Raw genomic sequence first — 16,749 nt, 5'->3', positions numbered from 1 at the left:
GGTTCTGTTCTGGGCAAACACTCCCTGCCCATCCACGCAGCCTAGCATGGACGACAGGAGGAGCTGGGGAGGGAGGTGGGTGATTAGTTTCTGAGCGAAGCGACAGCTGCTGAGTAATGACTGAAGTGACCTTATGAAGGGAATAACCCACATTAGTGTAGTAGACAATCCTTACCAATATTCTCGAAGCTTATGCAACAGTGTGTAGCTTGCTTAAGCATGGCATGTTGCAGTAGTCAGACCTAAAGAAATAGCATTACCAATAACCAGATGACCCATATCAGCAAGCATATCTCAAGATAATTAGATGGCCTTAAACAATAGCTTAACATTAGCGTCTTGCTGTCGCAAATTTACCTGGATACCAGCACTGCAGAAACACCCGATAGCCTAAGCAATGGCAGGTCTAGCAACGATATGATACTGGACACTAGATAAGCCTTAACAAGCAAGCAATCCCAATACCCTGATAGCTTTAAGCAAAGACCTTCTGAAATGCATAGAGTGGGGCAGCATGCCCTAACAGAAGAATAGAAGTAGCGAACGGGTGCTCTTTTATAAACAGCTAAAAAGAGCAGCATGCCCCTTTAAGCAGTACGGCATATGGTCAATACTCAAATTTAGGCAACAGCATTTGCCCTTGTCCAGATAATGTTTAGCATTGATACAGCTTTAGAAGCAAATACACGATCTGCGCATTAAGTATCAAGCACATTACCAATACACCAGTTGGCTTGAGCAACAGCAAAGTGTATTGTGGGCAAAGTGTACATATCAATTGCGAGGAGCCGTGCTCGCTCAGATCGCTTTCAGTCTATTGGCTTGACAAACAAAGTTCACAACTTGAATCTGGTGAGATACTCTGTGGGAACCCTGTCGAAAATCCTGATTGAATGCTTCCTATGGAGATGGAATTCGCTGTCTGATTAGTTCCTGAGAGAAGCGATAGCTGCTGAATAATGACTGAAGGGACCTTATGAAAGGAATTATGATTGGTGTCGTGATCCTCCTCCTGTGAATGTTTGGTTGAGAAACATTTATTGTCATGTTTCAGCCTCCCCTTTTGTATGTACCGAGCGTTATTCCAACCTCCAGGCTGTTTGTTTGGCCTTAGTGGTGGGAGCGAGCATCTCATGAGCAGGAATTTGGGGAATTCGTCTCTAGCGGGAATGTTTTATTGCTTAAACATCCTTGACCTCTGTGCTGGATGTTTGCTAGTGGATCATATGACTCGAACTCTTGTATTTTGTGTGTGAACTTTGACCCAGAGTACGTCTGGCGGCCTGCTGTGCTGAGAAGTTACCCATAGACAGCAGATTCCTGGTCTGGTTTGAGACGTCACACAGCGATAACATAAACTTAGACACATTCACACAGCTATGAGCTGCTCTGCTTTTACAACAGTGACTTCATTATACTTGAATTAATCATTATTATAGTGCTACCTAGAATGAGCTAGTTCAAAGTTCACTTGTTCACAGATTCACACTCGCAGCTCTTATTGGGTAAACAGAGCCTCAGGTGTTACAACACATTGATTTAGCGTGTCGTATCTCCATACAGATCACATTAGCTCAGATGGAGCGGGTATTCTGTCAAAGTGCTGGTTCCTTTCTGTCATAAGATCTGTATTGTATGACCTCATTCAATTTTATTGCCACATTTTGCTAATGAATTTATCATCCATCTCAGTTACAAGAAAAACACACCCAACACATTTAACACAAATTTAAGGAATATATATATAATTTTTTTTTTCATATTTTCTATAATTAAAAATAATTATTTTATTTCTAGATTTCAGGTTTTTTATTTTGTTTTAGCATGTTATGATTTTTATGTTTATCTGTATTTGCTTTTCTGTTGCATTATTATAATGGCTGTTTATTTAGCTTTTAGTTTTAGTAATTTTAGGACTTCAACCTAATTTAATTTAATTTAGTTGCTGAGGTAAAAAAAATTAAAAGGTAAACGTTTTTGGTTTAATGGTCTAATATTTATATTTTATTGTATTTCTGTTTTATTTCAATTAACAAAAATGTTTTAATAGTTTTATTTTTAGTTAACAATAACAGAAACGGTGCAGAACAAGTGCCACAGTTAAATACTAATTTTTTTCCCAAGTTTAAATATGAACCTTAGCAAGCTTCAATAATTACACTTTTTCCGCCTAAATATCAGACTTTTGCTGTCTGTTAGATTTTTATATGTCTTCCATAAGAAAATGGGGATCATTGTCTCCTCGCCTGTAGCCTAATCCAACATTCACTGGTATCTGCTCATAAATTTCTATTCTGATATAATATGAACAGTTATTTGGACATTAACTTAAAGATTTATGTAGCCCAAATATTTGCGTATATAACCTTAAAATGCCCCTATTATGGATTTTTGAAAATGACCTTTCATGCAGTGTGTAATATCTCTAAGTGAATGAAAACATCCTGCTATGTTTTAAATCTGAAAGTGCACTGTGTATAAAGTTATTGTCTCTCAAAAGAAAGAGTCGACTCTGAATCATTGAAACAAGTCGTTTTTTAAAACGAATCCCAAGCAGTTTCATGTTGACGTCATCATGAAACATTAGCATATTGCCCGCCCACTTGTTGGTCTGAATGAAAATGCAAATTCATTCTTTGCCACTAGGTGCCGCTTTTAGAGCGGTAAAAATAGCTGTTTCCCCGTTAACGCTGTACACAAAGCAGCACTGCTCACAAACACTGCTTTATCAGGCGTTACAGGCGAGATGAAATTAAAATGAGACCAATCGGACCAATCACCGCAGATTAGCGTCACGCAAAGGAGGGGTTTGGAAAAATGAATCGTTGAGCGAATCTTTTGGGAGTCGTTGAGCAAGTAAGGTAGAAATAAATGCATATTATAAGACAATTAAAGTGTTTTTTGACCTTGTATGCATGTCAACATGTTGTTGGGGACTCCCAAAACAAAAAGATTTGAACCTTTCATTACCCATAGTAGGGGCACTTTAAGGCAAATCTCAATGTGTGGGCTGCTTATAAATGAGTGAAAAATGACAGATACACTAGATAATGTCTGTATGATTCAGCAACTAAATGAAATCCTCAATGTCAGTTTGGTAGATAAAAGAGAACCATTTAAAATGTTATGTGTAATGGAGACGTCAGCCTTGTGATCTCACATGATGTACTGTGTCCAAGGATTTCTGAGGACAGGTCATGGAAGAAGTGCTCAGGACAGTGAAAGTGAGAGGAGGGCTGTGAGGATGTCATGGGGGGTATGGTTTCAGGAATGTGAAACAACTTGGCAGAAAGATGGAGCAGGTCCGGACGCATTAGTAAAACAAGCCACAGGCTCACACATACACTGCTGTAAATGAGCCTTGCCGGAGTGCACTGTTGATTCATAGAAGCATAAATCACAGCTAATTTCTTCACACTTTCCTAATTTCCTGGATTCCTGATTTGCCGTTTGGGAATGCATATTTAGTTATGTCAATCATCTGTTCATTGAACTGTACACTTTCAGGTTAATCTGAAAACACTTAATGTTCACTGTTGTTCCTCTGCTGACAGCATGCGTTGATGGTCACATTGAATGTGTGATTTTGTGTATTGAAGGTGATAACTCTGGATCAGGGGGAGGTGAACAGGCTCAAGGTTTTCCCCATGCATCCCACCAGCATCAGTGGAGTGGAGGACATGTCCACTCTGGCCGAGTTACATGAGGCCGCCATCATGCACAACCTCTTTCTGCGATACCAGAAGGACCACATTTATGTAAGTTTCATTTAAAAAAAAAAAAAAAAAAATAGGCATGCATAGACTTCTCTTGATTTTATGTAAAACTGGTTATAAACACTAAACACACACACTAACCCTAAGAGAGAACATTCTGCATTTTTTTTTTTTACAAATGAGTACTGTCCCCAAAAAGAGGGTTTATCAGAATTAGGTCACTTCTGGGTACAAATGTGTCTCCAAAATATGGTTAAGTAGGTCCACAGACACAATCACTAATTCTCTTCATTACATTCAAATAGGAATTAGGAGTGTTTTCATGTAAACAATGGAACAGTCTGTGCTTTGAGAGGTCTTGTGCCTCAAAAGAACGTTGTTTCATGAACCTTAATGGTGTTTAATCTGAGTTTAATGCTGTGCAGAATTTTCTGTGTATCAATAACTGTAAACACAAATTATTGATGGATATTCATTTTGTTTTTTCTTCCCAGAAAACTGCTAGTGGTATTTTTTATAGAATTGGTCTTACCAAATTAAAAAAAAAAAAATATATATATATAAATTATGTGGTCTTCTAATCTGTATTTATTTCATTTGATGATAATTTTATCTGTCTGAAACTAATTAGAATTCATGCTTTATGGAAATATTTTTTTTTTATTCATATGTATTGATAGTTTTTTATTATCATTTTGCTTTACTATTTCCTGAATTGTCAAAATTAATTTGAACATATATTGGATTTATCATATCATGTTAAACATGCGTATTGTTTGCTAAAAGCATTATTAGATTAGCCAAAAATATTTAACAATTGATCATGCGGTTTTCGGTGGATTTGTAGTACTTTGGAAATTAATTCTGGGCGTTTGAATTCTGTAGAAATATGTAGTGTGTAGAATCCATGTGATGCTAGATATATCTATGAGAAAACATACTCAGATTCTCAACATACTCAATATCTATTTCGCAGAAATTTTTGAACCGTTATAATACAAAATACACTCCATGTTAAGCATCACACAGTGTAAGATCAAACTTGTATGTTCTCATATGCAGACTAACATTGGCTCCATCCTGGCGGCTGTGAACCCTTATAAGCAGATATCAGGTCTGTATGACACCGAGGCAGTGGATGTGTACAGCAGACATCACCTGGGTGAACTACCTCCACACATCTTTGCTGTGGCCAATGAGTGCTACCGCTGTCTGTGGAAGAGACATGACAGTCAGTGTGTGCTCATCAGGTAACCTGCTTGTTTTAAGCTGCTTCTTTTAAAGGCATTATTATCAGATTGGTAAATTTAATGGACATTTAATCAGATCCTCCTCGTTTAAAGCTCACTAGACTGCTGTTGGTGATTTGTGCTTTTCAAATGCACACAATATAACTGATGTGCATGGGTGTTTTGGCCATCTGCTATTCCATAGGACTGTAATCCAATCAGAGTGCGACCGCTGAATCTAGAAATGGATTACGTTTGATTTATACTGCAAGGTTTATACTGCATAACTCATCTTGGCATGGAGAGGTCAGTTTTATTTGCTTAGTGGCAGCTTGGAATCAGAAGACCTCTGAAGTGAGCGCTTGGAATGAGTGTGGGTTTGTTCCAATTGCCTAATAGTGCTGTGTGAAGTGTTCTTCACATTGTATTTGGACATAATTATCAAAAACTGATTTAATAGCATTGTGAGAGATTGCACAGCTGTAAGGGAAATGCACATAGAGCAAATATACATAAATATATCATTTCACTGGAATTGGACAGGAATATTTGACCCACTAGTCACTGTGCACTTCCTCAGTAATTCACAATGTTTGGCTAAAATAAATGTGTTGAGGGAATTCGCCTTTATTCACCATTCAGGAGCAGATATTACTACATTTAGGGTTTGGGGCTGTAATGAGTGATGCAATTTGTTTTAATTTCAAAATACCATTTAAAAGTTTGGGGTCAGTAAGATTTTCTTCGAAAGAAATTATGCATTTTACGTAGCAGGGATATGTTAAATTGATTCAAAGTGATAGTAAAGACATTTATTGTTATAAATACTTTTGAACTTTCAATTTTTCAGGGTATCTTAAAATAAAAATAAAAAATCAGTTTTGCACAAAAATATTAAGCAGCTCAACTGTTTTCAACAATGATGATAATAACTGTATCTTGAGCAGAAAATCAGCATATTAGAAGGATTTTAGAAGGAGCATGTGACAGGAGTAATGATGCTGAAAAATCTGCATTACCATCACAGAAATAAATTCAAATACAACAGCTGTAATTAATTCAATTACTGTTTTTACTGTAATTTTGGTCAAATAAATGCAGTCTTGGTGAGCATAACAGACTGTAAGACAAAATGTGTTTTATGTATGCTTCATGTGTATTTATTCTCAGTGGAGAAAGTGGTGCTGGGAAGACCGAGAGCACCAAACTGCTGCTGAAGTTCCTGTCCGTTATGAGTCAGAAATCCACCGGCTCTCCGCTCTCAGAGAGGACCACCAGAGTTGAGCAGGCCATCGTACAGAGCAGGTCACACATGCTCTATCACACCTGCTCTGTTCTACAGATGTTGCTGTATCTCTTTCCATTTTAACACCCATTCTTTCTCTCCAGTCCAATAATGGAGGCGTTTGGAAATGCAAAAACCGTTTACAACAACAACTCCAGTCGCTTTGGCAAGTTCATTCAGCTTCACTTCTCTCAGAGTGGACATATCCAGGGTGGCTGTATTATTGATTATTTACTTGAAAAGGTATCTTTTATGCATTTCTTAAAATTATACCTGTTTATAGCAGTTGTATTAAATGCTTTGTGTATTAAAAATGCCATTACATTCCAGAATCGAGTTGTGCGGCAGAATCCGGGAGAGAGAAACTACCATATTTTCTATGCATTGTTGTCAGGTGCCAAGTATGAACACAGAGGTCAGATTTGTGCGTTATGTTTTTGGTGGCACTATTTCTTTGGCCACTGCATTGTGGTATATATTAACCCTGTGTTCTTTCCATCAGAAATGTACATGCTGGCTGATTCCCCCGAGGCGTATCATTACCTCAACCAGTCCGGCTGTGTGAAAGACAGAAGCCTGGATGACAAGCACCTCTATGATAGTGTGATGGTGAGTCAATACTGTGTGTGTGACAGCATTACCGACTCTAAAACAGTTGCTTTTCTCATGAAAAGCACATGGAACAACATGAAAATGAGTAAATGACAGAAATGTCAAATTAATGCCATGCAATTGGGCTTTAATAAATGTCCACTAGAGGGCACCACATCATCTCTTTTCTGTAACTTGTTCAGAAGGAACTAATTCAATTCCAGTTATTCTGAGTTTTTGAATTCATATTTATTGGTCAATGAGTAAGCATAATGTGTCCAGGTCCCATTTCCTCCTCTCTTTCCCTTAAGAATCCAATATCTGCTATATCTGTCAAATAAAGCATGCTCATGTTTTTTTCTTTTTAATGACTGTAGAAAGCATTGAAGGTGATGGAATTCACTGAGGAAGAGATCCGTGATGTCTTCAAGCTGCTCTCTGGGGTCTTACAGATCGGCAACATCGAGTTCATGACTGCAGGGGGTGCTCAGATCACCACTAAAGGAGGTTCGAAGCAAATCAGCATTTGTCAGAAGCATAGCTAGCGTGTTATACATGCTTTTTTAATAGTTAAGGATCTATTAAATACCGCCTGTAGTCCTGGCACACAATATCAGCCTATATTTTATCTGTCAGGAGCTAAGAGTAAAGGCCTTCACTGAGTACAGCGTGTAGAGGCATGCTTCAACGTGTCAGAATTGACTCTGATAACTGCACTTCATATGGGTCACTAACCTCACTAACCTGTCTTAATGCTGGAGCAGTTCCAAAAAAAAATACAAACTCTCAAAAAATCAATCTACTGCTTGCATATTTCCATGCAGTCACAATGAATGGAGACCAAAGGTTATTATTACAATTTAAAATAGGTGTTTAATTACTATTCAATATATTTTAAAATCTAATTTATTCCTGTGATGGCAAAGCTGAATTTTACTCCAGTTTTCTGTGTTATCCTTCAGAAATCATTCTAATACATGGATTTGGCGCTCAATAATTTTTTTGTATTATTATAATTGATGTTTAAAACGTTTGTGCTGCTTAGTATTTTTATGGAAACTGTGAAGCATTTATTTCAGGATTATTGGATGAATAGAAAGGTCAAAAGAACAGCATTTTTTGATAGAAATCTTTTGTAATATTATAAATGTCTTTACTGTTACTTTTGATTACAGTTCTTTATCTTATGAATGCAATGCATCCTGAAATGTGTAATTGGGTCTTGATTTGATCCAGTTATTTCCAAAAATAAGCTGAAGACATAAAAATAACTGGTCAATTTGCACTATAGATAAATAAAACATCAGCCGTTACTTTCACAGTCTCGATATTTGAACTTTTTATGAGAAATGAATGTACATTTATTATACAAAGAGACTGTTGAATATGTGTTACATATATAAAACGTGTGCATATTAAATAATGGGATATTTACTTTAAAATATATATCATATCCACTGAAGATCATCATTAACTGTGTATGCATAAACACTTTCCATGTTGTGGAGGCTTATACGTTGTGTTTATTTGAATGGCAGTGGTCAGTGTCGTCAGTGATCTGCTGGGACTCGACTCCTTTCAGCTGTCTGAGGTTCTGACTCAGCGGTCCATGATCCTGAGAGGAGAAGAGATCTGCTCGCCTCTAACTGTGGAACAGGTAAGGAACCAGGATGTCCATCCTTTTTTGTGATGTTGTATAGTGCACCGGCATGTCTGTCTAGAAATAAGATCTATGTATTATATCTGGTTTCTTTACATTTTGGCATAAGTTTGGGAAGTGCTTTCAAAAAGTGTTTGTTTGCTTTAGCCGTCATGTTGTGGCATGTCTGTGCTGTGCCCTCAGTGTGTCCAGACACATGTTTCCCTGCATCCCCAGATTTACTGACAGACCGTCATTAAAAACATGCTCACACCCATACGCCTGTGTAGAAAGCGTCTTTGCGTGACTTGGTACCATTTCCTGTTTTTTTGTCCCCTTGTATTCCTGCTATAATAACTCAGTGATAAAGATCTCATGAGAAGCAACACAATAGAGGCCGAGTGTGGAGACAGCGGTTAGCAGCCGCCTAATGGGGGCAGTCTATTACACAAATATGCACGGTAAACACAAGAGACAGTCAATGTAGCACTAGTGCAGAGCTTTCAAAATGTACTCTTAAGAATTCCTCTTTTCCACAAATGAACCAAAATCAAAGGCTTGATTTTTTTAATTTGAAAACTGGTTTATGAAAGCGAGCAAGACCGATGAGGGGAAAGGGGGGGAAGTGTATGTATGCGAGGAATAAAGAGACCCCAACCCACATTATCCCATAAATCTCATCTAGCATGTAGAACGGACCCTGGCCTTTGTGACAGATTCGGTAGAAACACACAAGCAATCTTTTCATGAACAAAGACAATGGCCACTAACTCCAGCGGTCATAAAGCAGTGCCACGTCTTAATGGAGGCCCTTATTCCTCTTCCTCCTTTCCCCATAATGCATTAACACAGTGGTCAGGACCTCAACAGCTGCCAATTGCCATATCCTGCACAAACAACCATTCTTTCATGTCTTTCTGATGGAGCCAACACACTGTTCAGAATCAGGCAGAAGTGTCTCTGACTGATGAATTATAGTGTTGCTGAAACAATAGACGGGAGTTTGGCGTTCTTAGGAATAGCAGAGTCTAATTTGCGGGTATTAACTTTCTCTCCATCTGTAATCCAGTAATAGCAGCTCAGGGTTATTGCTGGGTTTATGAGTTGAACTGAAACTCCAGAGGCAAAGAGCTTCCACACTTTTCATCACTTTTGCTAAATGAATTGGTAGGCCAGCTTTAGTGGGTGTACTGTGTAAAGTCATTTCTCACAGTCTGTATGTGTGTTTTTGCACCAGTGTAGTTTATCACATTTAATATGAATAAGTTCCACTACTCTTGTTTTAAATTTTTTATTTATTCTGAGCATAATTAAAAACAGAGCGCGTAATTAAAAACACACTTCTTTGTTGGGATTGGGTGGTTTAAATTTGACTTAAGTGTCCAAATATTTATTGGGGTCACTGTATTTTGTCCAAACTCAGCTATAAATCAGGAAAGACATCCATTGTTTTCAAACTTTGCACTTAAGGCACGTTTAAAGACATGCACAATTACAGAGAGTTACAACCTTGCAGATTCAGAACCTTGCAGAACTTTACTGTTTTTTTCTTTTAACAATGTTGAAATTCAAATAGACATATTAGTGTTTTGTAATAATCTTTAGAGGCATTGCTTGTTGACATTGTGGTTTTAAATTGTGCTGTTTGAGGCTAACTAAAGGAAAATATCTCTAGATTAATATTGGTCTCTGCCCTGCTTTCCAAAGGCAATTGATTCCCGGGACTCTGTGGCCATGGCATTGTATTCCCAGTGTTTTTCTTGGATCATCGCCAGAATTAACCAGAAAATCAAAGGAAAGGATAACTTCAAGTCCATTGGCATTTTGGATATCTTTGGCTTTGAAAACTTCGAGGTGAGAGTTTGTTGAGTACAAATAGGTGAAGTGTTCCAGCCAGACTGTCTGTCGATGGCATGTTGTCATGTTTTTATGACTTTTTTCCCCCTCCAGGTGAACCGGTTCGAGCAGTTCAACATTAACTATGCCAACGAGAAGCTCCAGGAGTACTTCAACAAGCACATCTTCTCCCTGGAGCAGCTTGAATATAACAGGTGAGTACTGTCAGTGACCCTGGTTAGCACCAAAGCCCTGCTCCTGGAAGAGATCTGTCAACAACAAGAGCTTTATTTCTCTGATTTTGACCTAATTTAGCACTCAAAATAACTTCTACAATCAAACCATATACACAAAAGTAGACTGGTCTTATGTCATATTCATCCCTTCACTGGTTAGTAGTCAACCTGATGTTCTAAAGCTATATTAGGCTACCTTATTGTTTTACATCACAAAAGAAGACATTATCCAAATCCTTGCACTTGTCCATTTAATAAATAGTAAATTTTTAGCTTGCAGAACTCAGTACATGACAAAACCTCTGCATTTTGAGTAGTGAGTGGATTCTAAACACTTCTGGTCATTGCGTTCAAGAAATCAACAGATATGTTTGTGATTGACTACTGCACAACTGCAATTAGAGGTGTGCGATATTGACAAAAATAATATCTCTATATTTTCTGGACGATATTTTGTTACTAGACAATATTTTTCTGAGTGTGTTATTGTGCTGGTAGACAGCTGACTTCTAAAGTTTTTGATATTCTTCATATTCTGTGTGGTGGTCAGTTCACACTGATGGAAATGAATCTTTTCCAATAAGTTTAAACTAATTTTTATATTTTATGGGCATTTTTACCTTTATAAAGCCATTATTTCTAAAAGTTTCCATGATCTTTTGAGTCAAATTCTTACATTTAATCAGTGAATTAGAATAATAAGACATTTGGGCTGTTACCAAGCAAATTAAACCAGTATCAATAAAATTCATCTTTGCAATGCCGAGGAAACACAGAATCTGCATCTGAAGTGGTATTTAGATGTATTTACACACTGTTTAATGCAGGGCATGAATGCATTTAACCTGCGATTACAAATGCAGAAATAATGTTTTGAAATATTAAAAATAAAATGTTGAATACTGATATTTAAAATTATTTAAATAAATAAAGCTACTTTGAATGTGAATTTAAAACCGCCAGCAGGTGGCAGCAAGTCACTGTTAATAAGTGAGTCATTGCGACTGAACCGAATCATTCAAACGGTTGATTCATTCAGGAACCAAACGCAGTTGCTCAGAGACACAAAACAGCACTGTGGCTGTGTTTGGAATTATTCTTGTTGTCGAAATAGTGCAAAAACAGGAAATATGGTGTCTTAAAGTCTTAATTAACTTCTTGTTTCTTGAACAGTTGTAAAAAAAAAAAATCACATTTGTAATCGTGGTAATTTTTGGAGAAAAACGGCACTCTTTATATATATATATATACATTATATTACTATAATTACAAATCTTTTTGGAAAATTAAACCGTTTCTTACAAACTTATGTGATTTGATCAAATGCGTAATAAAACAGAATCGTATATGGGTAACAAATTACAATCAGCTTCAAGCTACACATGACATTTAATGAGATTAATACACATTTAATCTACTTGAATGTTAGTATCAATCACTAGTGAGTGTTTGTAATAACTTCTGACTGCGATCCAATGTGGATTTTGGTCAAATGATGAGGCAAAAATATGTTGTTAGTAACATTCTAGAAGAATTTACACAGTTACAACTTCTGTGGGGTGTGAAGAAAAAGTAATGTAACTAGAAGTGTAACTAATTACTGTCGCCATAAAGTAATAAGTAGCAATATTACTTTTGAAAGGAGTAACTAGTAATGAGTAATATATTACATTCTTTGAGTAACTAGCCCAACATATATATCGATATATATCACATACCCCTAACTGCAATGTGTTGTCCGAGCGTGCGCCTCCCTGTGTACGTGATGTCCTCATAGTTACATCATCATCAGGAGATGAAATCGCTGCGTGAAACCCAAAGCGTACGATAGACACATAGCTTCACACTATCAGGTGTCGCAGAGAGCTCAGGTCACAGCGGGGTGAAATAGCATAGAAGGGTGGAGGTGCGACGTGATCATGATATACAGGATATGGACCGTCCTGTGATCTCTTTTAGGGCTGAATGATGGAGACATAGCAGATGAACTGAGTTTCTCGGCCTGTTCTTGCTGTGGTGGCTATGGAGGCACTCTGCCAGATGTGTGAATAGGTCTCCTCTTTCCCACACAGTTGTGTTCTTGTGTTGAAATGTGACGGCTGAGGGGGGTCAGCAGTGCCCGGTCACAGCTCATTTCATCACATGAACCCTGAGGATAATACCACCTTTGTGTACTTGTAGTGTTGTGATGTTGCTCAAGAGGTTCTCTTGTGTCTCCGCACAGGGAGGGGATAAACTGGGAAGCCATCGACTGGATGGACAACGCAGAGTGTTTGGATCTGATCGAAAAGGTGTCCTTTTAACCTTTGACCCTTAATCAGCTCTCACTGTGACCACTCAGTGCTCATTAGAAACCATTCCACTTTTGATAACTATTAGCACATGAGGAATTTCATCATTCCATTATTGCAGCTTTGGTGAGCATAAGAGACTTCTTTCAAAAAAATAATAAACAATCTTGCTGACCCAAACATTTGAACTCTCAGAGGTCTGGAAAGTGTTGCATTATAATTTGCATGAATATCCCCTAAACGTTCTAAAAAAGTGAATTTGCATGATAATAAAAAGTTTAGAAACATCTGCTGAATGTTTTAAACACTAAACCTTTTTAGAGATTTCAAATTATTTCATATTATGTTCAAAAAGAATTGCATGTTCCAGCTGAAATTGAAAATATCTGCTCTTCCATATAAGTGGCTAAAAAGGGCAGTATGATTGAAAAACAAAATGCATCTGAGTTGTCACTGAGAATAATCAACAACTTGAAATTAACAATTTTCTTACACAAATGGCTACATGACATACAAGTAAATATTAGTGTAATTTGAGAGACAGTATTTGACACTAGTAATGAATGATGGCCCACTTTTAAAGCGATTATAATTAACATCTCTGATCGATTACAAACTAGACCCCTGTGGTTAATGTGGAGAGCCATAGAGAACATGTGCTTAGATCAGTGTGCTCTTTCCTCAGAAACTGGGCATGTTGTCTCTTATCAATGAAGAGAGCAGATTCCCTAAAGGCACAGACTACACCCTGCTGGAGAAACTCCACAGCCGGCATGCCGTAAGTCCTTCTTTTCAAAACACTCACAGACATACAGTACGCATTTCTCCCTCCACCTCATCTCATTTCAGATCACAGAGAGTTAATTCTTCTTTAAACTCACTGATAAAGACCAGCGCTGAGCCAATAGGCAACACCCAGTCACACCCCCACAGCCTCTCACATGCACATGCACAATACAGTAACGTGAGCAGGCTTTCCTCAGGCCGCAGGAACAAAGAGTGTGTCCTCGGAGAACCCACATACAGTATGCCCTGACTGAAGTACCTGTGTGTGTGCTCGCTGCAAATATAATCAATATGAAAAATGTGTTATGTGTTTCTATCTCTGCAGACAAACCATTACTACGTGAAACCAAGAGTGGCAGATCACCAGTTTGGTATTAAACATTATGCAGGAGAGGTAATTACATCAACAAGCAGTGTTATTTTAACTTTTTTTTAATATTTTGAATAAGCTTTTATTTTTTATTTTCAGTTTCAATTTTTATTTTATTTAAACTATGTGATTGTCATTTAAAAATATATATATTTCTATTTAGCTTACTTTTATTTCACTTTTGATTTTAGTAAGTTAGTGGAGTTTAATTTGAGTACTTCAGCTAATGTTTAGCAATTTTATTTATATTTTATTTTTTAAAGTTAAAATTTTTATTTCATAAGCAAATTTTAATAATTTTACTATTAGTAAACATTAACCAAACTGTTAACAAGTGTGTGACAAATGTGAGAGAAACAAACACACTTTGTGTGAAAAAAAGGCTTAAATTTATAGCGTGTCGCCAGGTATGGCAAAAGCAAAAGCGTTTTACAGAATGGGTTTTGTGGTGCATTATTTGTGAGGTTGGAAAGATTTTATAAGGTCTGCCAAAATTTATAGAACATTTTAAATGCATTTAATTGACATCTGAGTTGGCAGACTCCAAACGCACACACACACACACACACACACAGACACAGACACACACACACACACACACACACACAGACACACACACACACACACAGACACAGACACAGACACACACACACACACACACACACACACACACACACACACACACACACACACACACAGATACAGACACACACAGACACACACACACACACACACACACACACACACACACATGCATGCACATGTGGACGTGTGACACTATTCTGTGTTTTACAGTAACATTGCAGTAGATGAATGGCTGAAATAATATAACTTATTAATACAAAATATGATGCACAAAATTGCTGGATATAAATTAACACTCATTTTATGCAATATTTACTGACTATAAAAATATTTAAATGATGTCATACGAGCAAGATTGCTGTAGTTCTGAATATCCAATTCAGCTGTAGGCACAAGGCCTCAGGTAATGCTAATATATCAAGTACTCAAACTAAATGTTGTATAACATAAAATGTGCATTATTCATAAACAAGGTTGTTAGTACATTTTGGAAACAACAGCAGGTGGAATGACCATTTCTGCTGATACCTATAATCTCAAATATTGTCCGATATCCCTGTCTGTCACTATTGCATAGGTGTTATTACCAGTAGAAAGTGGGCCCTGGACTTCCCCAGTCTTCTCCTTCTCTCATCATCTGCAGTATCAGTTTCAGGCTTTAAGAGAGGAATTAGTCTTTTCAGGAGAGTGAGAGAATGCAGTCAGAGCAGTATGCTGAAAAAAGCACAGAGAGAGAGATGGAAAGCGAAGAGCTGGTTTGCCCTTTCACCATGGGAACATTTTCACCATGGGCACCACAAGAAGCCTCTCCACAGTTTAATGTGCTGGAAACCACACGCCTAACATGCACTCCCATGAGAAGCATTCGGCATGCTGTCCAGCTCCTTCTCTAGTTGCCATTTCTCTTTTCCTGACAGTTTTTATTCACGCTTCTACTTGCAATTTACTCTTTACTTTCTCTCTCTTCTCCAAAAAAAGTCATTTTAATCAGTCGTGCTTTCCAGTAAAACATCTAATTTATATATATGATTTATATATATTGTTACTGGAAAACATCTGATTTTGCCAGATATCTTCACCACAGTCTTGTGTGCAAAATGTCTGATGTGATACATGCTTCCCACAATATCTATCCAGTCTTTCAAATGCTTTCAGATGGAGAATATCTTTAGCATCTGCTCTCTAGGCCAACACAAATGAAAGATCGGACTATAAGCTTTGGATGAATTCTTGGTTTAAATGAGAGATTGTAATTATCGAGATGGTGTTATAAATACCACCAGCATGTGTTGTGGATGCTGCATACTTTACAGATCTGGAGTTTATTTCATAGTGTTAAGATCAGTGGAGGAATCTGTCGCCACGGAGGTCATGACTGAGTAATACTCAACAGGTGACGGCATTAAACTGCGCCAGCTCGATCAACCTCTCTCTTCGGTCTCTCATTATTAGGCTGAAACGTTAGGACAGACATTATGCATGTATTTAGTAACTGTATTTGTCTCTGTGTGTGTCAGGTACTGTATGATGTGTGTGGCATTCTAGAGAAGAACAGAGACACATTCAGAGATGATATTCTCAATATGCTGAAGGACAGCAGGTAACAAATCATTCTCTTTGTTTCTGTTATTCGAAGCAATGCTGTGGATCCTATCATCCTTAGCTTGTCATGAGATCAATGATGTGCACTTTAAAAGATGCTTCTCATGCTACAAAAACTATTGACAATAAATATTTAATTTTAGTGTTTTGATATTGTACTGCATCTAAAATCATTCATTAATGAAGCTTTTATTAATTAATTTTAATTAAGAGACTATATGGAATATTTTTAATTTGAATTCTTTCCCCGCCAGCGTTTTTGAAAAAAGTTGCCAGCCACTGTCAGCATTTTTGATAATTTTTGAAAATTTCATGGCCCCCAGAATATTTTGCTGTATGAATATCTGAACATGCAATGCATCAAAATAAAGAAGAGAGCCTCTACTTTTAAACCAAAAATCCACTTTAGCTTCAAGCATTCTTTTTTTATCAACACTTGATTGTAGACAGGTTTCATAAAAAAAACATTTTGAGCAAAAAGCTCAGAAAAATCTAATTTTTATCAAATACTGCATCTGGATCATGTTCAGAACAATGATCAAAGAAAAAATGCAGCATCCCCAAAGCTTGCACAGCCACTTCC

The 16,749-nt window shown here is 37.2% G+C and overlaps 1 protein-coding gene across 1 annotated transcript in view; it reads left to right on the top strand.

Annotated features, from left to right (window-relative positions):
* The window catches only part of LOC306876590 (unconventional myosin-X-like), a 75,208-nt gene that overhangs the window by 23,258 nt on the left and 35,201 nt on the right, over positions 1–16,749 (top strand). The window contains exons 3-16 of the mRNA XM_079427887.1: positions 3,600–3,758; positions 4,779–4,966; positions 6,116–6,250; positions 6,335–6,473; positions 6,561–6,645; positions 6,733–6,839; positions 7,199–7,328; positions 8,360–8,478; positions 10,168–10,314; positions 10,411–10,511; positions 12,757–12,823; positions 13,509–13,601; positions 13,935–14,003; positions 16,082–16,164. Coding sequence (XP_079284013.1) covers positions 3,600–3,758; positions 4,779–4,966; positions 6,116–6,250; positions 6,335–6,473; positions 6,561–6,645; positions 6,733–6,839; positions 7,199–7,328; positions 8,360–8,478; positions 10,168–10,314; positions 10,411–10,511; positions 12,757–12,823; positions 13,509–13,601; positions 13,935–14,003; positions 16,082–16,164 — 1,622 coding nt within the window. The remainder of the gene's footprint in view (positions 1–3,599; positions 3,759–4,778; positions 4,967–6,115; positions 6,251–6,334; positions 6,474–6,560; positions 6,646–6,732; positions 6,840–7,198; positions 7,329–8,359; positions 8,479–10,167; positions 10,315–10,410; positions 10,512–12,756; positions 12,824–13,508; positions 13,602–13,934; positions 14,004–16,081; positions 16,165–16,749) is intronic.

The sequence above is a fragment of the Barbus barbus genome (assembly GCF_936440315.1).
Source record: "Barbus barbus genome assembly, chromosome: 11".
Lineage (NCBI taxonomy): Eukaryota > Metazoa > Chordata > Actinopteri > Cypriniformes > Cyprinidae > Barbus > Barbus barbus.
This window is presented reverse-complemented; position numbering and strand designations above follow the sequence as displayed.